Source organism: Condylostylus longicornis, unplaced genomic scaffold, assembly GCF_029603195.1.
Source record: "Condylostylus longicornis isolate FDR11 unplaced genomic scaffold, ASM2960319v2 ptg000216l, whole genome shotgun sequence".
NCBI classification, from domain to species: Eukaryota; Metazoa; Arthropoda; class Insecta; order Diptera; family Dolichopodidae; genus Condylostylus; species Condylostylus longicornis.
Window position 1 is genome coordinate 42641 of NW_026578183.1, and position 24513 is coordinate 67153.

The following is a 24513-nucleotide window of genomic DNA, read 5'->3' on the forward strand; positions in this document are numbered from 1 at the left end:
TCGATTTTTATACCCTGCACTTCGTGAAGGGTATTTGTATTTCAATTAATGTGTTCTTCCAATTATATTCTACACATGCTCTAAAAATTATAATGGGATAGCTGCACCGGTTCGGGTGGCTACCATACAACTCCAACAGCAAATTTTTTATATTCGGCAAAATAATGAAGTCAGATTCATGAAACTTGGCAGTCATGTGTCCAATTATAGGTCAAATATACTTCTGAAGTTTTAGAGAAATTGCTTTACAGGTTCGGGTACCTGCCATACAACTCCAGAAGCTAATTTTAAATATTTGGAAAAATAATAAAGTCAGATTCATAAAACTTGGCAGTTGGATGTCCGATCATAGATCAGATATATTTGTGAAGTTTTAGAGGAATTGCTTGACAGGTTCGGGTACCTACCATACAACTCCAGAAGCTAATTTTAAATATTTGGAAAAATAATAAAGTCAGATTGATGAAACTTGGCAGTTGTGTGTCCAATTATAGGTCAGACATATTTCTAAAGTTTTAATGGGATTGCTTGACAGGTTCGAGTAGCTCCCATACAAGTCTTAAAGCTTATTCTTAATACTTGGAAAAATAATAAAGTCAGATCCATGAAACTTGGCAGTTGTGTGTCCGATTATAGATCATATATATTTGTGAAGTTTTAGTGGAATTGCTTGACAGGTTCGGGGACTTGCCAAACAACTCCAAAAGCATATTTTAAATATTTGGAAAAATAATAAAGTCAGATTCATGATACTTGGCAGTTGTGTGTCCGATTGTAGATCAGATATATTTGTGAAGTTTTGATGGAATTGTTTGACAGGTTCAGGTACTTGCCATACAACTCCAAAAGCTAATTTTAAATATTTGGAAAAATTATAAAGTCAGATTCATGAAACTTGGCAGTCGGATGTCCAATTATAGGTCAGACACATCCGTGAAGTTTCTATAGAATTACTTCACAGGTTCGAGTAATTGCTACACAATAACGAAAGGTGTAGGGTATTATTCAATCGGTTTATACCGACTGAAACGTTTTTACTTGTTTAAGTAATTTCTTATATAAAAATTTTATTCTAAGTTATGAATCCAATATAAAATCTAACCCTAGATCTTTTTGGAGTTATATAAACACGTGTAAGAGATCATCTGGTTTTCCTATTGGTATTTCTTACAATGATTCTACGGCCTTTGATATTCAGTCTCATGCAATTTATTTGCAAATTACTTCGAGTCAGTTTACGTAAATTTATCTGTTTCTCAAGCACCAGATTATTATAATAATATTGGTGAAATTCTTGATTTGGGTAATTTGCAATTAACTTATAGTGACGTTTTCAATAAAGTTGTTCAGTTGGATCTCAATCTGGGTGCTGGCCCTGATGGAATACCAAATTTTCTATTAAAAAATTGTATAAACTGCATTTCTGAACCTCTATTAATTATTTTTAATAGATCATTGAAAGAAGGTATTTATCTTGATGAATGGAAATTCTCTTATATTGTACCTATTTTTAAAAGTGGTTCTAGGTTGAATATTAAAAATTATAGACCTACAGCTAAACTTTCTGCTATATACCAAAACTATTTGAAGCTATTGTCACGGATAAAATTTATTTTTTAGTAAAGGAAAATATTTCTCCTTATCAACATGGTTTCATGACAGGTAGATCCACTACATCTAATTTATCTGTTTTCTTGCATTTAGTACATAACGCAGTTGAACGAGGTTATCAGGTCGATACGGTTTTCACCGATATCTCTAAAGCTTTCGACAAGGTAGATCATAGTAAACTTCTACTTAAACTTCAGGCACTGGGTATTTATGGTACCTTATTATATTGGATTAAATCTTATTTGCTTGGGCGAAAGCTTTCTGTTAAAATTTCTAATTTAGAATCATATTCATTTTTATCAACATCTGGTTTTCCCCAGGGTACACATTTGGGACCTCTGCTTTTTTTACTATTTACAAATGATAGTGGTTTTGATATTGATTGTTCTTTCTTATCATTTGCTGATGATACTAAAATATTCTCAGTTATTACTTGCTTAGATGATTATTATAGGCTTCAAATAAATATTGAAAAATTTTATAAATGGTGTTCTTTAAATGGCTTTATATTGAGTATTGAAAAATGTAAAATAATGAGATTTTATAGAACGAAAAGTTGTTTTGATTTTAATTATAATCTGAATAACTCTCTTTTAAATGTGGTTGATGAAACTAAAGATTTAGGTGTAGTTCTTGATCGTAAGCTCACTTTTAATCCTCACATTGATTTCATTATATCTAAGGCGCTTTCTATGCTTGGTTTTATCAAGCGGAATTGTTCTCAATTTTGTGATCCGTATACTTTCAAAAGCTTGTCTACATCATTAGTTCGTCCACATCTTGAGTATGCCGCACCTATTTGGATGCCGTCATACACTAAACATATTAAACGTATTGAATCAGTGCAGAAAAATATGGTTAGATTTTCGTTACGCAAGTTGAATTGGGAGATGAATGCTACTGGCTACTCAAATTCAAACTTTTAAATCTAGATGTAATGTTGCATCAGTTATGTATTCTTACGATATTTTGTCTGCGAGAATAAATTGCGATCTTATTTTAAATTTGTACAGTATTATGATGTAAGAGCTCGTCGTTTTTTATATTTAGATTCTCACCGAACTAACTACAGCTTTTCACAGCCTATAGCAAATTCTCAACGTTTATTTAATGTTTGTGCTTCTGAAATCGAAATCACTAATTTTTTTGATTAAATTTTTTTTTTTCTTTTTCTTTAATTTTATGATAAATTGTTACTTATTTTTACAATTATTTTTAGTTACTTATATTTTGTTAAGTTTATTCTTTTGTTATCTTATTTTAAGTTAATTATACATCTGGAATCTGTAAGGGAGACTTCCCAGTAGATTGAAATAAATAAATAAATGTAAAAATATACTGCTTTTAAATACAGTTTATGTATAATACCTACCACACTATTAAAATCTATACCTACTACACTATTAAAATTATTTTCATTCATATCCGAAACTATTTTTGGGATTGCATATATTTAGGATGAACGATTTATGCAGTCTTTGAAATTAAGCAAAATTAATTTAAAGAGGGGTTAACATAATACTCGATTTCAAGGGTTAATTGCGTGAATTAAGAAAAATAATTATATTTTTTTATGTCATGGAATTTACCGTTAGCTTTTTGAGTTTTTAAAAAATTGAAAAAGCTTTCGGTTTCGGAAATATAAGGCGTCAAAAATTCAAATTTTACAAATTTCAAGAGGCGATAACTTGAGAGGGGGTGGAGATGGGAAAAATTTTCTTCTAACGAAATGAAGTATTTGTTAATGTCTAAAAGCTTGTAAATTTTAGGCCCCCACAACTTGGGGTCTACAAGAAAAACGAGATAAAAAATTGGAAGAAACGGATTTCGGATAACGGTAAATTTTGACAGCCATTTTGTTTTTTAAAGTTTAACTATAGTTATAGTAAACGCTTTATTCCCGAACTTTGACTTACATACTAACATACTAACGGAGATTATTTTTTATGGACTTGCTTAAATTCTATTAAAGAAGATGGTTCGCTAAAGTTTTAAGGCTATCCAAGATTCGATGGAACTCCTGAAGCAGGGTAATAGAATGCTTCCAGATGAACAAAAGACATCAAGCTACATTTTGCTTTTTGGACTCTCCTCATGTTATAAGGTCTTATGGTAAGGTTATTCAGGAAATATGACACGCGAAGCCATTTTTGTATACTTTTTTTGAAACTCATGATATACTGAATGGGAAGCCATTTGCCCCGTTTTTAAAAAAAAAAAATATTTTTAGTTAATTGTAGCGTTAAAAAAAAATGGAAATCCTTGTATTCTATGTTCCGGAACTACTCTACTACATTTTTTTTTTATTTTTAGCAACACAGTAAATTATAGTAGAATAGCAACACTGGTATATTTTGAATTTTTAATGTCATTCCTAGGATGAATGTTCCTTTAGTTAATCCTAGTTCCTTTAGTTAATCGTGAACTATTTGCCCATTTTAATTTCAGTTTAGGACTTGGAGTTGGGCACCAATTTATTGAATTTTTTTCTTCATATAGAGAATTAACAAAAGCTTCTAAGTGACAAAAGTACAAATTTAAAATCAAAAATTTAAACAATTAAACTACTTATATTTTATATTTTATGTTCCTATTAATTATAATTATGTTTCTATTAATTGAAAACTTAGAAGGTGGAAAGTCTATTTAGTCAAAGAATATTTTAATTTAAAAGATAGTTATAAGCAAATGCAAGACTTTTGAAAATTTTTCCAATAAATAGAAAAATTCATCAAGGTTTTGAAAATGCAAAAGCTTTGTTTGGGATATTAAAGTTTTCAAAAACTTTATAAAGTTTTAGAATGCAAAGCGTCTTTGATACTTTTTGAGAAAAATTACAATATCATCGGTTTCTCAATATTTAAAGTTTTTTCAAGTTTTATAAAGTAAAATTTATATGCCTATTCTAAGATCCGTTGTAGTATTGTTACGTGCTACGAACTACAATACGACCCCGACGAAAATAGTACTCCAAGATACGAATAAAATATTTAAATTTTGGATTGTCATAATCAATTGAAAATTTGTTTAGTGATAAAAAAGGAAAATAAAAAAACATATTTGACACAATGGAAACAAAAATTATTTTAATTCAAAAGTAGTGTAAAAGTAATAATAGTGGTGTCATTGGTTAATGAAAAAAATATATTTTTATTCAAGTAAGCTATTTAAACAAAAAAATATTTTGGAAATGCGATTCGGAAGAGCGTGTATAGAAGAAGAAAAGGAGAAATATTATTCTCTAAATATTGGTAGAAAATTTTGACGGATGCTTTTAATCCTTAAAAAAATAATTATACATTATGCAAAAAAATTACTTTTCAGGTTTAAAAAAACTTCAGATTAAACAAACCAGCTTTTCAATACATTTTAAATGAACTTGAAGTTGAGTTAAATTCACTAACTTTTTATATTGAATTACACACATTTTATTGTAAATTACAGTAGTCACACTTACATTTTAATAATTTTTTAACTTCTTTGTATTATTTATTTCAAAACATAACTGACAATGGCTACCAATAATAAAACTATAACTGATACCTGAAGGTCATTAATTACATTTTAGGAATAATAAAGTATAAAAAAATACACAGAAGGTCGAAGGGTCAACATAACTTGGATAATTTGTTCTGATAAAGCTTTTTTTTAATTTGATCTTATATTTCGCTCTTAGGCGCGATGCTCCTGAAATTTAAGGATAATTTTATATTATGAAACATAAATAAATTATGGAAATTCTTTTATATGGAAAGAAATGTAACATATATTAATAATTCATAATACTGAAACAATTTTGTTTTGAAAATACTTTGTTTTTGTATTTTTAATGTAATTTTTGAATTTTTTTTCTCCTGAAACTCATACTATTTTCAAGGTTTTATAGGTTAGTGAGTTGCCATTATGAGTACATGACGAGATAACAGTAATATTTTGGAAATTAAGATGGTCTAACATTGTTGTTACAGGCTTAGGAGGGGAATTTCATGCGCTTCAAAATGAGTAATTAGATTTTTTTATGATGTTCACCGAATTATCAATTGAAATACAGAAATAAGACGGTTTTCAAGAATTCCAACTTTAAGATCCCATAACTCAAGAAGTAGGTTTCAAAAAGTGAAATGTCGCCTGGAGTTGTTTATCTGGAAGCAATATATCATCCTCCTTCGGGAATTCCATGGGTCTCGCACACCCTGTATTTTTCAGTTGAAAGTAATTGAAATATATATCTATGTATCTATACTGAAACAAACTTTTCAATTCCTCTATTCGTACTGGGCTCCGAAATTCCGAATATTGATAAAATTTTGTTTTTGAAGTACATATAAATTTTTTTTTTATTAACTAGTACATAGTTAAGCTAAAAAGCGATATCAATGAAGCATGAATCACGATACCCGGCAGCATAATAACTAATATCTAATAAACATATTGAAATGCCGTTCTAATAATAATGAATTAACTTCCCTAAAACAACATATTACTTACGTTTACTTGGTGAGAATTCGTGATGATTTCAACTGGTCGTATTTCTTCAGCACAACTGTTTAATAATGTTTTTGATGTTACTTGATCTGTAATTTCAAGATAGTCCTTACAAAAAGGTTCTGCGTCTGTATGTAATGAAAAGGAAAATAAAAAAAATCAAAATTCTACTCTAGTTTGGTTAAATTGAGAAGAACAAGTGATTGAAGTATGACGAGTTTTTAACACACATATGTACATGTATACATACGTTTGTACATATGTTCATGCTCAAACAATACTTCCAGCGACATACTTTCAAACTTTGCTACACATATTTATTTAAATTTGTTCTTTATAATTTGTTATCACTAATGTAAAAAGAAGTATGAATATGATAGAAAAATGTGGCCCTTTCATAAAAATTATCTCTTTGTGTCTTGAGTATGATCAAACTTATCTGCTATTTTTAGAGACATGTACTTCAAGAAAAGTTAATTTGGTTTCAAGTACATGTCAACTGTAATCTAAAGTCGTTGAGAAAAGAAGCTCAAATTTATATGTAAGTATACATACAAAACATACAAATATACATATATGTAATTTTCAAAAAATTCTTATTTCTGCCGATTTAGAGAATTCTGATATTCGAACCTAGATTAGAGAAAATGGTTCACTTGAACGGCGTCTTCAGAATTAGAAACATTGCGTTTCACTTAAAACATACAGAATATTCGGAAATAGATTGTACTCCCGAAGCAGAAGGATGTATGCGTCCGGACCAACAAGAAAACACAATACAATTTTCTTCTTGGGCCGCCTTATGTTTCATGAAGCCTCAAGTTTGGTCTTTTTGAATATTTGTTTCTTGTGGTTGTAGTCTACAAGTGAAATATATCGTTTTATTACAAATAAGAACTCATATTTGCCCTAAAATGGAAAAAAAAAATAGCAAGTACCAGTTTTTTTTCTGTTAATTTACCATAATGCAAAAATGAGCAAAAGTCGAATTTTTGAGCAACAATGAAGATTTTGTAAAGGACATAACTGTACAAGCTATAAAGTGATGACACTTGTCTGGAACTTGAAAAAACTTAAAAAAAAAACAGTGACGTAACTTCTCTCTAAAACGCTTTCATTTAAAAAATATCTGATGTGGTCAGCACATAACTGACCGCATTGTGTATTGTCTAGTTAAATGAAAGTGTTACAGAATATTATAAGAATGTGTGTTAAATACTTCTTTTCAATTTTTAGGACTTTAGTAAGCTTATAGTTAATATACCTAGAAAAATGTAAATTTGGCTCTTAGTAAAATTTCCTTTGTGCTACGCGAATTCCCTGAAATGCTCGCCAGTAAGTTTCGGTAACAACCAGAACTCAAATATCAAATTTCAAGAAATTCCATCAATTCTTTCCGTAGATATGGTGAAAAATGTAAAATCAGCCGGCACATCAGTTTGCGAGCCCCGATCTTTCCATAAAATTTATATGTTCATTGCTTTAGTATAAGGAATTCATATATTAAATTTCAATGAAATCGGTTGATTATTTCTCTTTATATACACAAAAGTGTATGTTTGGCCCGTAGTAAACGTCTAGTTGCCGATGCCTGATCTTTCCAAAACATAGAAATTTTCGCGGACGGTCGAGCTGAGCTTATATATGAAATTTCAAGTAAATCGGTTGAATATTTTCTTTGAAATGTTCAAAAATGTAAAACAGGCCCGCTAAAAAGTGCAGTTCCCGAGGCCTGATATATACCAAAAGTTGATCGATCCGTGCCATGGTAGAAATAAACTTACATATAAAATTTCATCAAAATCGGTTCAGCCGATCTTGATACACGCGTGCACACACAGACCGACAGACCGACAGACCGACAGGTTGCTAAAAATAGTCTACTTACACTTCCCTACTATGGAGAAGTGCATTCCCACCGAAAAGTCGATATGCAAAATTTGTTGCCATCACATAACCTACCTATTGTATACACAATACGGTCGGTAAAAAAATTTGATGTAGTTAGCAAATAATCGACCTTAATGTGTATTGTCTAGATTAGTAAAAATATTCCAAAAGATTGTGAAAATGCGTCTTAAAACTTCTTTGCAATTTTAAGAAGGCTAATAAGTTAGCACACTTAGAAAAATGTGGATTTAGCTTCTGGTAAAGTTTCATTTTGTACCGCCAGAATTATACGAAAAGTTCGTCAGTAATTTCTGTTAGCAACCAGAACTCAAATATTAAATTTCAAGAAATTGCATGAATTCGTTTCGTAGATATGGTAAAAAAAGAAAAAACGGCCGCCAAATCAGTTTATGAGCCCTGATATTTCCAATTAAATTTATAGATTCATTGTTTTAACACCTCTAATTTAAATATTAAATTTCAATAAAATCGGTTGGTTATTTCTCTTTATATACGCAAAAATGTTTATTTGGCCCGTAACAAGCGTCCAGTTGCTGACGCCTGATTTCTTCCAAATGTTAGGAGATTTCGCGGATGATCGAATGAAGCTTACGTATGAAGTTTCAAGTAAATCTGTTGAATATTTCCTTCTAAGTATATTTTCTTCTATCGATCAAAAATGTAAAACAGGCCTGTTAAAAGGTCCACTTCCCAAGGTCTGATATATCCCAAAAGTTGATCAATTCGTGATATAGTCGAAATAAACTTATATAAAATATTGTCAAAATCGATCAAGTCAACCCGAACTTGAGTTACACGCGTGCACACAAAGACAGACAGAGCGACAGGTTGCTAAAAATAGTTTATTTACACTTCCCTACTATGAAGAAGTGCGATCCCATTGAAAACTCAATATGCAAAATTTGCTGTCATCACTTAACCTACCTTATTGTATACACAATGCGGTCGGTAATAAGGCAGTTATAAAAGTTGGAAAAAATTTTTAAAATTCATAATTAGTTGATAAACATCAAATTTACAAATATTTATCAAACTCAAACAAATATTTTTTTGGTTACGCAAAAACTGAAAATTTTGATTTTGAATTTTAAAAGTATGAAACTTAGAAAAAACCATTTGTTAATTCATTTTGATTTTTAACTAAAAGGTTTTGATAAAAAAAATTATTGCCCATTAAAAATATTTTTTAAAAATAAGACCTCCTGACATAACAAAGAAAAACGCACTTGATAGCTTAAGATTTTTTAAAAAATTTTTAAAGCACCTAAGTTTTACTTTGCAAATAAAGTTTTTCAAGTTTTATAAAGTTTTTAAAAACTTTCTTAAGCCAGATCTTATACCTTCTACTTTAAATATAAAAATAAACAAATTGACATTAATCTGAAATTTTTTGGGCATTTTGATGATAATGTTCTCTTTTAGTATTTATGGCAATTTTTGACAGCTAATCTATTGAATAAAATCGACTTCTACAATATCATTATTGCTATAAATTAGCTAATTTAGTATACACACACATAGAAAAAAAAATAAAAAGCCAACTGAAGCAAAAAAAATTGTTAAGAAATGAAAAAATATTTACACACATACCAAAATAAAACAAAACGAGAAAAAAAATAGAGTTGACCTTGTCAACTCTGAGATACCCGTACGAATTTGTTATCCTATGTGCGAATAACTAATGTGCCATAACTAACTATGGGGCAGACTATGACTTTAAGTTGCCGTATTACCAAATTAATTTATGCAAAATTTCAGTACTATGTGTTATTCAAAATACTGGTTGTGCCAAACTACTATTGATGTTGTATAGCAGCTACCAGAAAGAGCCAAGAAATTTTAGCGAATTTTATCAAGCAAATCGGCCCTACTAATATACTCACTTGTGTGAAATCTCAATATCACAGCTTTTATAGTTTCTGAGATATAGTCAAATAACTTTTGAAGTTGTATGGCAGGTACCAGAAGGAGCCAAGTAATTTCAACGACTTTTACGAGATACATCGGCCCTACTAATATATTCACTTGTGTGGAATCTCAATATCACAGCTTTTATAGTTTCTGAGATATAGCCAAATAACTTTTAAAGTTGTGTGGCAGGTACTAGAAGGACCCAAGTAATTTCAACGACTTTTATGTGACACATTGGCCCTACTAATATAATTGTTTGTGTGAAATTTCAATACCACAGCTTTTATAGTTTCTGAGATATAGCCAAATAAATTTTGAAGTTGTATGGCAGCTACCCGAACCGGTACCCCGATCATGTCCAATTTAAATAGGGTTCTGGCACTTACTACAATAAATCATTTGTGAAAATTTGGTGAACTTAGCTCAATTAGTTTTTGAGTTATCGTTCGGACGGACGGACAGACAAAGCTAAATCAACTCAGAATTTGACGCTGATCAAAAACATACACTTGAGTCTATATCTAACACCGTTATTTCTTAGCGTTACAAACGGTAAGGCAAATTTAGTATACCCTTCGAACATACGTTCGTACGGGTATAAAAAGCGAAACAAACGGAAGCAAAAAAAAAATTGTTAAAAAATGAGAAAAGAGAGTGGGAATATCAGAATAAACAAGACAAGGAATATAATTTTGTTCAGCCAATGTGTGGTATCCTAGAATTGATTTTTTATGTAGAAATTTTTCTGGTTGGTACATCTTAGTTTTAACGTCTTTGGTTGAGCTCAAAGGTAAAACAATTTTACGTAATGTGTAACTATTGGGCAACGTAATGAATTGTACATTAATGCATGATAATCTAAACAAGTGCACGCAAAATTCATAAAATTTTTTAAAAAATATTAAGAAAAAAATAACTCAATAAAATTTCAATGTCATTTACTATTTCAAAGAATGTATTCTTTTTATAATAACCGTAAATATGTTTTACCGAGTCAACTAATTACCTTTATCTTTTTAGCGGTTTAAAGTCTTGAGTTAAGCTTATAGAAATTTTCGCAATTTCGGTTTCCATGGATAATGCAATAACACAAATCAGTTAATCACAAACCAGCTGAAATACTAAAAATCATCTTTAAAGAAAATTTGAATAAATGGGCTACTTTCGAATTACTTTATTTAAATAAGTATAAAAATAAAGTAATGTAGTAGTCTTGTCAGATTATTTTTATGAATAATTTCCCCATGCTGCACCAAAATGGTTGCGATTAAATTCCATATCTGAAAATGACTTACCCCCTTCTTAAATCATTAAAGACGAAAATTTTTTACGAGTGGAAGCTCACTTAATAGGACTGAAGCTGCTTCGAGACATTTCCAAGGAATCCTGTCTCCGATGATAAGCTTCAAGTGAAGTTGACATAAGAATATTTAAAAAACTAATTCAATTAAATTCAATTAAAAACTGGTTTATATGTAGGTATACACATAATAATATGTACATGTGATTATTTGCGTATTTAGTAATTGCAATAAATTGAAGACTTATTAAAAAATTACTTCAAAATTAAATATAAAAATAATTTTATATTTAAAAGATACACCATACATATCCTTTCAGAAATTTTGATTTAAACTACATGTCTTGCTGTAACAGCATGTTTTTCGAATCTTATTGTTTTAATACTAAGCAGGACATACACAAAACGTCTTCGTAAACAAATTTTCCCACGATTTTTGTTTGAAAAATAAATTTAAAAATAAGTAAACAAAGCTGATGGTAACATTGGAACTTTTAGTAGAGTATGGGTTTTTCCAACGGATTAGGAATACTAAATGCCATCTTTTTTTCTGCCTTTCTCGTACTTCTTCCTCCAGAGAAAGAATACAAACTTTTATTAATTCAAATAATAAATAAAACGTTTTATGGTTTATCGCTAGCAGGGAATGCTATATTAACAGGCGGTGTTTAATGTTATAAATGAAAACAGACGGGAAACGAGAAGCATAATATAAAACGCTTCTTGTTTCTTCGATAAAAATCAGTGTTGAGTCTGCGATTTTTGTAGGAACATTTTAAATAAAATAAAAATCAAACAAAATAAGTTTTGAATAACAAAAAAATAATAATAAAAAAAAAATAAAATCTTGAAACGAGAAGCATAGTGTAATTTGTTTCTCGTTTTGTGAATAAAAAATCTCTGACCAAGTGTCTGGACTTTTTTTATGAAGAAATGAAATGTATGCTAGAATAATAATACCTGTTAAAAATAAAAATTTTGTGCTATAATTTAGTTTTAAGGAAACGAAAAATATTGTACGAAAAATAGAAAAAATAAGAGTTTTATTTTTTATTGCAGATACATACAAGTGGTGCAGAAACTATAGGATGCGCTTCGCGTTTTTTTTATATATATACATTAAACGCATTATATACGAATAATATAATAAAAAAAACATGCTATATCTTTACAAAAAGTGCATCTCTATTGTACTGGGTGTATTAATAAGAATTAATACATAGTAGCAACAAAATTTTTTTTAACATAAAAAAACACTAGGGGTTTTATTTCAAATTACAAACACTATCAGTGTTATAATAAAATATATTAAGATGAAAATAAAAATAAAATAAAAAAACAAAAAAAAACTAGAAAAAAATTTTAACAAAATAAAAACAAAAAAAATATATTACGAAAAATTTACAACAACAAAAGAAAAAAACATATACATAACTATCGGCATTCAACAAATGTGCACCTTTGATGCAAAAAACTAACAAAGCAATCGACCAACTAAAACTGTAGAGTTCAATTAAATTAGACTTTAATGTATGTATATACGGAACTTACATACTGTTATAATATATTTAAAAAACTAAAGAAATTGTAAAATTTTCAAAAAAAAAACTTCAAAAAAAAATAATTATGAAAATTTTGAAAAAAATTTTTACAAAAATCTGCATATACAAAAACAAATGTTCACGAAAAAAAAATTTAAAAAAATTTAACAAAAATATTTTAACAAAGAATTTCTTTATTAAATTACATTTTTACTTACAGTTACAAATTATAACATTTTGCAAAAAAAAAAATTAATATAGTTACCAAAAATAGTGAGATTCTTGAAAAATCAAATTTTTTATGGTTTCAATCATAAAATATAATAAATAAAATTCAAAAACTTAAACAAAATTTTCAGTTTTTTTTTGTCCACAGTTTTATAAAAATATTTAAATTATAGTTATAGAATAAGTACATATACACAAGAATAAAGTTGGGTCAAACCAATGGTTTGTATTGTAGCACTTTTCCCTTCAACAAGAGAAAATTTTGCTTTTAAATACAGTCTATGTATACCTATCACACTATTAAAATTATTTTCATTTATATACAAAACTATTTCTAGGATTGCATATATTTAGGATGACGCACATATGCAGTCTTTGAAATAAAGCAAAAATTAATATAAAAAGGGGTTAACATAATGCTCGATTTTAAGGGTTAATTGTGTGAGTTAAGAAACATAATTATATTTTTTAATTTCAAGGAATTTACCGTTAGTTTGCGTTTATGAAAATTTGAAAAAGCTTGCGGTTTCGAAAATATAAAGTGTCAAAAATTCAAATTTTACGAATTTCAAGAGGCTATAACTTGAGAGGGGGTGGCGATGGAAAAAAATTTTCTTCTAACGAAATAAACTATTTGTAAATGTCTAAAAGCCCCTAAAATTTCAAAGTTCTACAGTATGGGGTCTAGAAGAAAAACGAGATCAAAAATTTGGGAAAAAAGGACTTTAGATAACGGTAAATTTTGAACGGCCATTTTGTATTTCTAAAGTTTAGCTATAGTATACCGCGCTAGGGGAAGCAAGCTACTGCCTTTCAGCGTTTGAAAAATTTCAAAAATGCTTATGGTTTCATTTCAACAAAATATATTTAAAAAAAGCCATTTTTAGGGTTTTGGGGGGGTATAATTTCTATAGGGGGGGGAGATAGGTAAAAATTTTGTTCTACGGAAATAAGTTTCTAATGAAGATCTATGTAGGTATGAAATTTCAGCTTTCTATCTTCAAGGGTGTAGAAGTTTTGTAAACAAAAAAAGTGTCCACGGACGGGCGGACGGACGGACGGATGGACAGAGTGAAGCTAATAAGCAATTTTTTCAAAAATTTTTTTGGAAAAGTGCTAAAAATGAAAGAATAAAAATGTATAATTAAGAAATAAAATATATAACAAACTACTACTTGAAGGAGTCACCTGCGGTATGGACATATGTATATATTCTTGCACAGCGTAAAGTTCTGCGTTAATTCAGACATGTCCCTCCGTCCGTCTGTCCGATCGCACGATAACTCAAAAATGAATAATGCTATCATCACCAAACTTTCACAAGTTGTTTCTTTTGCGTCAAGGACGAACCTTAGTATAGTTGGACTAATTCGGACAACGGTTTCGATTAGCTGCCGTACAACTCAAAGAGTTTATTTTAAATATTTTAAAAACTAATAAAGACATAAATATAAAATTTTGTATAAGTGTGTCGAATTATATTCTACACATGCTCTACTCTACATTTTAATAGGATAGCTGCACCGGTTCGGGTGGCTGCCATACAACTCCAAATGCAAATTTTTTATATTCGGAAAAATAATTAAGTCAGATTCATGAAACTTGGCAGTCATGTGTCCAATTATAGGTCAAATATATTTTTGAAGTTTTAGAGGAATTGCTTGGCAGGTTCGGGTACCTGCCGTACAACTCCAGAAGCTAATTTGAAATATTTGGAAAAATAATAAAGTCAGTTTCATGAAACTTGGCAGTTGTTTGTCGAGTTATAGGTCAAATACATTTCTGAAGTTTTGGTGGAATTGCTTGACAGGTTCGAGTAGCTCCCATACAAGTCCAAAAGCTTACTTTAAATATTTGAAAAAATAAAGAAGTTAGATTCATGAAACTTGGCAGTTGTGTGTCCAATTATAGATCAGATATGTTAGCGAAGTTTTAGTGGAATTGCTTGACAGGTTCGGGTACCTGCCATACAACTCCAAATGCAAATTTTTTATATTCGGAAAAATAATTAAGTCAGATTCATGAAACTTGGCAGTCGTGTGTCCAATTATAGGTGAAATATATTTCTGAAGTTTTTGTGGAATTGCTTGACAGGTTCGAGTAGCTCCCATACAAGTCCAAAAGCTTACTTTAAATATTTGAAAAAATAAAGAAGTTAGATTCATGAAACTTGGCAGTTGTGTGTCCAATTATAGATCAGATATGTTAGCGAAGTTTTAGTGGAATTGCTTGGCAGGTTCGGGTACCTGCCATACAACTCCAAAAGCTTATTTTAAATATTTGGAAAAATAATAAAGTCAGATTCATGAAACTTGGCAGTTGTGTGTCCAATTATAGGTCAAAGATATTTCCGAAGTTTTGGTGGAATTGCTTGACAGGTTCGAGTAGCTCCCATACAAGTCCAAAAGCTTACTTTAAATATTTGAAAAAATATAGAAGTTAGATTCATGAAACTTGGCAGTTGTGTGTCCAATTATAGATCAGATATACCTGCGAAGTTTTAGTGGAATTGCTTGACAGGTTCGGGTATCTGCCATTCAACTCCAAACGCTAATTTTAAATATTTGGAAAAATAATAAAGTCAAATTCATGAAACTTGGCAGTTGTGTGTCCAATTATAGATCAGATATATTTGCGAAATTTTAGTGGAATTGCTTGGCAGGTTCGGGTACCTACCATGCAACTCCAAAAGGTAATTTTAAATATTTGGAAAAATAATAAAGACAGATTCATAAGACTTGGCAGTTGTGTGTCCAATTATAGGTCAAAGATATTTCTGAAGTTTTGGTGAAATTGCTTGACAGAAACTTTAGAACAAGTTGTGTGGAATTTTATAATGACATATAGACAGCCTTGAGGTGAATACAAGACTTTCGCTTAAACCGTAACATAAGATAACATGCCATAAATAATAAAAAACTCAGCTCTGGGCATCTTTAAGAATAAGATTTCAAAAACCAAGAGATCTATTCTCAACTGCAGAAATCCTAAAACTTTGGAGGGGGCAATAAATATATTGCATGAAGCTGGGTACGCATACAGAAATTATGATAATGGTAATGGAACTTATAAGAACAAAAGTGGTTCCACAAGTGGTCATAACTTAAACCTTAGCAATAAGAGTTCAAATGTCTAATGATAGCAGACGGGATAATTATTTATCGGGGAACGTCAAACAATGCGATTTTCTGAACGGTAAAATTAATTTTTCTGAAAACAGAATACTAAAATCAAAAGTAAGTTCTATAAACTCTCTAAACAAAAACAAACAAAAAATATAAATCAAATCTAAATTAGAAGCCCTAATTTTAACCAATTTCTAAACCAATTAAAAATACAACCACATACATAAACTCGCAACAAGACATTATTGCTCAATACTCAAACCATTTCAATAAAAACCGAGAAAATAAACTTTTACAAATAGAAGACGATATCAAACATATATGTATAAAAAATTTTCCAAATTAACCATGATATAGACCTGCAAAAAAAACATATTGAAAAAATTGAGGACATTATACTCACAAGCAAATAAGGTATCCTAACAAGAAATATATTATCAGAAAGAGAAATGGAACTAATTCCAGATTTTAAAATTTTCGAGGCTAGAAAAGTAGTCTATTATTTAGACGAACTTATCGCAGTTATACAAATACCAGAATATAATGAAAAATTGTTTTCAAGAATTCGAATTGAACCAACCCCAAATAAGCAAAAAAAACTTTCTTAATAAATGAAAATATTGTTCTAGTTGATTATAAAAATAATGTACATAATAACAATTTCAAAGACTAATTCAAAGAGAATCTACAAGAAATAAAGATGGTTGCATAGCTAAAATTATGAGATTTGAAGAGGCACACTGTACGATGCAAACTTTCGTAAGAACTAAAGTAAAAGAAATTATAACGGGTATTATCATTACCAAAAATATCAATTAATAAACCTCTAATAATTTAAATTTTAACAGGAAACTATCTAATAAAGTACAAGAATTGTTCACAGGATTCGCGATAATGTAATTCTAACATACTTCTCAATAAATATAGTAGAAAACAATACTATAGGCCGTATAAACTTTCAAACTATACATCTTAAAGACATTACCAACAATAGAGAAAAAACGAGAAAAAAAATAGAGTTGACCTTGTCAACTCTGTGATACCCGTACGAATTTGTTATCCTATGTGCGAATAACTAATGTGCCATAACTAACTATGGGGCAGACTATGACTTTAAGTTGACGTATTACCATATTAATTTATGCAAAATTTCAGTACATCGTGTTTTTCAAAATACTGGTTGTGCCAAACTACTATTGAAGTTGTATGGCATCTACCAGAAAGAGCCAAGAAATTTTAGCGAATTTTATCAAGCACATCGGCCCTACTAATATATTCACTTGTGTGAAATCTCAATATCACAGCTTTTATAGTTTCTGAGACATAGCCAAATAACTTTTGAAGTTGTATGGCAGGTACCAGAAGGAGCCAAGTAATTTCAACGACTTTTATGAGACACATTGGCCCTACTAATATATTCGTTTGTGTGAAATTTCAATACCACAACTTTTATAGATTCTGAGATATAGCCAAATAAATTTTGAAGTTGTATGGCAGCTACCCGAACCGGTACCCTGATCATGTCCAATTTAAATAGGGTTCTGGCACTTACTACAATAAATCATTTGTGAAAATTTGGTGAACTTAGCTCAATTAGTTTTTGAGTTATCGTTCGGACGTACGGACGGACGGACAGACAAAGCTAAATCAACTCAGAATTTGACGCTGATCAAAAACATACACTTGAGTCTATATCTAACGCCGTTATTTCTTAACGTTACAAACGGTAAGGCAAATTTAGTATACCCTTCGAACATACGTTCGTACGGGTATAATTAATAATATTTTAAATAAAAAGACAGAAAAGATTAATGATAATAATTTAAAATCATAAAGATTGTGCGATCCAAAAAACACAAAATTGTAGTGAACACTTGGTCGGAGCCTCAAGCTAACGATGGGTGTGTTATAAATGAAAACAGACGAAAAAAGAAGCATAATATTTCATATCCATAGTAAGCTTTTGTTTCTGATGAGTCTGCGATTTTTGTGGGAACATTTTAATAAAATAAAAATCAAACACAATAAGTTTTGAATAACAAAAAAATAATATTAAAAAAAATAAAAGTTTTAAAACGAGAACGTCAGTCAATGTTAAATAGTAAAACTGGACGGTTGTCCAAAAATAATAATAATAATTCCTGGGCCTCTTGATCTGGCACTTGCAGGGGAAAAGTATGCTAGAGTCAACACGGGAATTGGTGGTAGTGCTCCCACAAGGTTTTGCGCGAATTGAAAAACACATAACATAATACTCTAGATTGCAGGCGTAAATAATACTTTGGATCTAGCCAGCGACTTTCACCAGATTGAGGTGAAAGAATCTGACAGGGCCAAGACAGGTTTGCAAGGTGAACGCTGTCTTGTTTATTTGGAATATATAATAATTTAAGAAAGCAGTCTAAAAGACCATAATAATTATTTTATACAAACATTTTATTTTTCAGCTTTTTAGCTTTTTAAAATCCTACTTTTCAGTTTTTTTGGATGGGAAATTTTTACTTTTCAGTTTTTAAGAAAAATATACTGAAAATTACAAAATATTCAAGTAGGCTAATTCAAATATTCAAATAGGCTTCAACCAATATTCTTTTTAAAAAACTGAAAAATAGAAATTTTAGTTAATTTCAGTTAAAAAATTTAGAATAAAAAAATTTAATAAAAAACGTTTTTTTGTGTGCGTATATTCATGAAGAATTCAAACACAAACACAAAAATTTTTGTTAGAATTACACATCCCCATATACTTATAATAAATATGTATATATGTATGTAATTCAAAAAATTTCCAAAAATTTGAAAATTTTTAAAATCTTTAAATTATTCAGTTCATATGATTTGATCTTCAACATTTTTTTTCAAAAAGGCACTATGTATTATTAAAAGTATTGACTGCATTAATATGTACACATTTTGTCATAGGATGTGTAGACACTAACACATAGATATTTGTTTTTCATAAACAAAATAGACTAGGGGCCCCTGTGGTTTGCTTATAAGCAGCATTATCTGTTGTAAAAACAGGATTGTGGCAATCAATTTTAAAATAAGTTTAGAAAAATTTGTACATATTATGGCATACATATGCAGGTATATACTTGTATATGCATAAATATCATATTGGTTTAAATACTAATGATAAATAAAAGTAATGGAAATATTTTTAATTTAATAAATTTTAAGATGTAATATGTGTCACTGTTAATTACATAGATATGATTAAAATTCAAATTAAGAATTAGTTAACAATTAAGAACGAAAAATTTCCTTATAAACAAAGTTATCTAGATAAGTACGTAACGTAACGTTATTCGTGTTCTTATATCTCTCACAATTTTTAGTTTTATTTTTTTTAATTCCATTCCATGTTAAATACAACAACAAAAAATTATTTTACTCTTACTTAACTCATTTAAAATATTTCGCTTGCTTTTGCTTTTTATTCTTGTTTATGGTAGTAAAGCAAAAAAACAAAAACAAGTAAAAACGTTTCAGTCGGTATAAACCGATTGAATTATACCCTGCACGTTTCGTTATTGTGTAGCAATTACTCGAAACTGTGAAATCATTCTATAGAAACTTCACGGATATGTCTGACCTATAATTGGACATCCGACTGCCAAGTTTCATGAATCTGACTTTATTATTTTGCCGAATATTTAAAATAAGCTTTTAGACTTGTATGGAAGCTACTCGAACCTGTCAAGCAATTCCACCAAAACTTCAGAAATACAACTGACCTATAGCTCGACAAATAACTGCCAAGTTTCATGAATCTGACTTTATTATTTTTCCAAATATTTTAAGTTAGCTTTTGGAGTTGTATGGCAGGCACCCGAACCTGTCAAGCAATTTCTCTAAAACTTCAGAAATATATTTGACCTATAATTGGACACATGACTGCCAAGTTTCATGAATCTGACTTTATTATTTTGCCGAATATAAAAAATTTGCTGTTGGAGTTGTATTGCAGCCACCCAAACCTGTCAAGCAATTCCTCTAAAACTTCAGAAATATATCTAATCTATAATCGGACACACAACTGCCAAGTTTCATAAATCTGACTTTATTATTTTTCCAAATATTAAGAATAAGCTTTTAGACTTGTATGGGAGCTACTCGAACCTGTCAAGCAATCCCACCAAAACTTTAGAAATATGTCTGACCTATAATTGGACACATAACTGCCAAGTGTCATGAATCTGACTTTATTATTTTTCCAAATATTTAAAATAAGCTTTTATACTTGTATGGGAGCTACTCGAACCTGTCAAGCAATTCCACCAAAACTTCAGAAATGTATTTGACCTATAACTCGACAAACAACTGCCAAGTTTCATGAAACTGACTTTATTATTTTTCCAAATATTTCAAATTAGCTTCTGGAGTTGTACGGCAGGTACCCGAACCTGCCAAGCAATTCCTCTAAAACTTCAAAAATATATTTGACCTATAATTGGACACATGACTGCCAAGTTTCATGAATCTGACTTTATTATTTTGCCGAATATAAAAAATTTGCTGTTGGAGTTGTATGGCAGCCACCCGAACCGGTGCAGCTATCCCATTATAATTTTTAGACCATATGTAGAATATAATTGGACAAATGTATACAAAATTTTATATTTATAGCTTTATTAGTTTTTGAAGTATTTAAAATAAACTCTTGGAGTTGTATGGCAGCTACCCGAACCCGTTGTCCGAATTAGTCCAATAACAATAGGGTTCGTCCTTGGCACAAAATAAAAAACTTGTGAAAGTTTGGTGTCGATTGCATTATTCGTTTTTGAGTTATCGTGCGATCGGACGGACGGACGGACGGACGGACGGACGGACGGACATGTCTAAATCGATGCAGAATTTTACGCTGAGCAAGAATATATATATATGTCCATACCGCAGATGACTCCTTCAAGTAGTTACAAACTCCATACCAAAGTTAATATACCCTTCACGAAGTGCAGGGTATAAAAATATTACTACTCTTTTTTTATTCTCTTTCGCTTTTCGCTTTTCATTTTTTGTTTTTGTTTTACAGTATGTATAATCAATTGAGTAATGTATCTACCCAGTATTCTCTTTTGCTATTTTCATTTTTTTGTTTTTGTTATTTATTAGATTATATGTATACCTGTTCATGAACTGGAAAAATCTTGTAAAATATAATATAGATTATTTACAAATCGAAAAGACTTTTTACTAAAAGTAGCTAACAAAATTAATAAAGTTGGTTAAAACTTTAAATTGTTTGTAAAGCAACAATTTTCAAAGTGAGAATACTGCTTTTGAAAAAAAATGGAGGCGATAACATAATGCTCGAATTCAAAGGCTGATTGCGTCATTTATTGTTAGCTTTCATTCATAGGAATTTGAAACAAATTTGCAGTTGCGGAAATATGTGCTATCAAAAATGCGACTTTTACAAATTTCGAGAGACGATTTCGAGAGATTTCGCAAGTTGCGAAGGAGTAAAATTGGAAAAAAATTTTTATTAGTATCTAAAAGTTACAAAAGTTTCAGACTTCTACAACCTATTTGAAAAAGGAATGGACTTTACGTAACGGTTAATTCTACCAGACATTTCTTTTTAATATTCAGTTATGCTGTTTCGCTGTAAAAAATTTTCAATCTTTGTGGTATTGCAATTTTTAAAGGAAGAGGGGAGATAGCTAAAACTTTTAAAAAAAAAGTTTAAGCAAAATTAAAAATAAATTTTTTTTGAACAAAATTATTTACAAATTTAAAAATTGATTATCAAAAATATTACTGTTCATTAAAAAAAAAATGGGAAACAACGTCATAAGCATCAAAATCATCAACATTATTTTTAAAATTATTTAAATATTTTTTAAAATGTTCAAAATATTAAAATTTCTTATTTTTTTATTTTTCAATGTCAATGATTTTGTAGTGATTTTGATTCTTTCGCAAACGTATGCGTTTATTTTCAGACAGTTACAATAAATAAAACTGTTTAATGTTTAAATTTTTCTTATGGTTTTACTCTTGCTATTTAAGTTTTTTATGAATTTCTGATATAATATGTACATATTTTTTTCTTAAATCTAAATTTTAATTTATTTTAATATAATTTGTTTTATTTAATGAATTAAAACGAAAACAATTATCTATTGTTTTTGTAAATCTATTATTATCAAAAAATTTATTATTTTTGTACTTAGCCAGTATCTTTTTTACATGATTTTTTTTACACGAATTTCTCGCGAACCATTTTATCGTGTAAAAAGAGGATTACTGGTACTTTACAATTTCATTAAATTTTATAAATGTAGGTACGCTACATAACCTACCACAAATAAAAAATAAAAAAAAGTCGCAAAATTAAAAACTGAAATCATATATGAATTGAATTTGAACCACGGTAATTTCACCCCATATGAATATTTTAAGTGCAAAAAAAAAATTATAAATAAAACACACCATATATTATCCATATTATAAATAAAAAACAAAAATTGACACATAGTATATGACTAAATAAGACTAAATAAATTTTTATACTACAACATTTTTTTTACATAAATGTAAACAGAGACTGATTCCTTGCAAAAAAAAAGTAAAAATTCCTATTCTAACAGAATGTTAGCATGTTTTACACGAAACTTTAATTATTTATTAATATAAGTATAAATTTTCTTTCATCTAAGGCGGGCATGTCAAACACACCGCCCGCTGATCTTGTGAAATTTAATTCTTATAATTTTGTTACAGATATTGATTTAGATCAAAAAGAATGTGTTAAAACTAAAGTGAAGGTTCAGCGAAGGTTTGCCACGCATCCAAAACCCAAACTTATGCATGTCAAAAAATGAACAGTTTCGAGTTCAAATATTTATTTATTTGAACCAGTTTAATTTTCTTATATTTGTAAACAGTATGGTCTCCTGTCGTTAAGTAAATTAGAAATTAGAATAAATTATTAAAAACCGAATTTGAAAAAAAATTTTTAGATTTTAATGGAAGTTAAAATGAATTTAACCTACCTACTTTTCTGTTGATATTGAAACACTTGATTCAAATTTACAATTAAAATCGAAATGCTGTGTATTGAAACCAATATTATTCTGTATTAAAACAAAAATTTAGAGATGTGGGAATTACTGAATTTCATAATTATTTACCTATAATTTAATTAAGCGTGTTTTCGCCATGTTCAGGAGAATATATTTGTATGAATAATTGTTTCCGATATTGAAAAATAATAAAACGGCTGAAAGATCAAGATTAAATCAGCCATGCTCAATCAATATTAAAAATATTAAAAATTACAACTACGAATTAAATTCAGCCGAATTTCGAAGATTTAAGTAACAGAAAAACGTTGCCAAATTTCCTTAAAAAATGATTTTATATTTTTTTGTATTATTTGTATGTTTTATATTTTTATATGTTGACAGTAAAAATCAAACACTGATATTCTGTTAGTCGCATCCCTTGGCATGATGAGTTGTTATTCAAACTTTTTGCATTTTCCAGCATAAAATCATTTCCAAAAATTGAAAGTTTACACTGAAAACCAAAATACTTTTCGGTAATACCCCTTCACTTCGAGTGATGCGACTTACAAATTATGAGTGAAAATTTTAGTATAATTAGTAGTTTAAGTTTTTTTATTGTGCGGCCCGAAGCAATGTTCGGAAACCCTAAAACAGCCCGTGATGATAAACGAGTTTGACATCCCTGCTGTAAGGGGAAACGTATTAGTGTAATTATAATATATTGCAATAAAAATCAAAATACACTAATTTTAATTTTTTTTTAAAAGTGATGTAGTTGTAAAGTATATCAAATGAAGTTGTAAAATTAATTATTCGTAATTTTTTAATAGTTTAGAAACTAACGAATGATTCTGACGAATTAAAAAAAAAATCCTACGATTAAATTTAATAATAATAAAAATTAACTTTTGTCAAAATTGTAACATAATTAACATTTTCAATGTTATCAGAGTTTCATAAATTCATAAAACTTAATATGTTTTCTTGGATTACATATATAGTATACATAACTGTACATTTTAAATTTCTAATGGAAATAACATTAATTGCATTAGTATACATACTTATATATTTCTAAAATTGAAAATTTTATATTTTTAATGGAAAGTAGATACACCTAAAAATTGGAAACGTGGAAATTATAAATGATTTAAGTATGTCTATGTACTAGATCATTAGAATAAGTTTTATAATGTTTTGTTTTCTGTGGATTGATAATGCCAATTATGCTCAAATTTAGAAAATTTCAATAGAAATTTTTAATTTAAAAATTAACTTTTTATTTTTATCACATTTTGAATCATAAATATTTTTTGAAAAATTTAAAAAGTTGAACATAGAATACTGTATTTAGTAAAAGAATCTATCACGTCCTCAAATAT

At 29.1% G+C, this 24513-nt stretch overlaps 1 protein-coding gene across 1 annotated transcript in view; it reads right to left on the bottom strand.

Annotated features, from left to right (window-relative positions):
* LOC129616468 (uncharacterized) overlaps positions 1 to 24513 on the bottom strand; it is a 210737-nt gene that overhangs the window by 33773 nt on the left and 152451 nt on the right. Inside the window, exon 6 of the mRNA XM_055532108.1 lies at positions 6100 to 6224. Coding sequence (XP_055388083.1) covers positions 6100 to 6224 — 125 coding nt within the window. The remainder of the gene's footprint in view (positions 1 to 6099; positions 6225 to 24513) is intronic.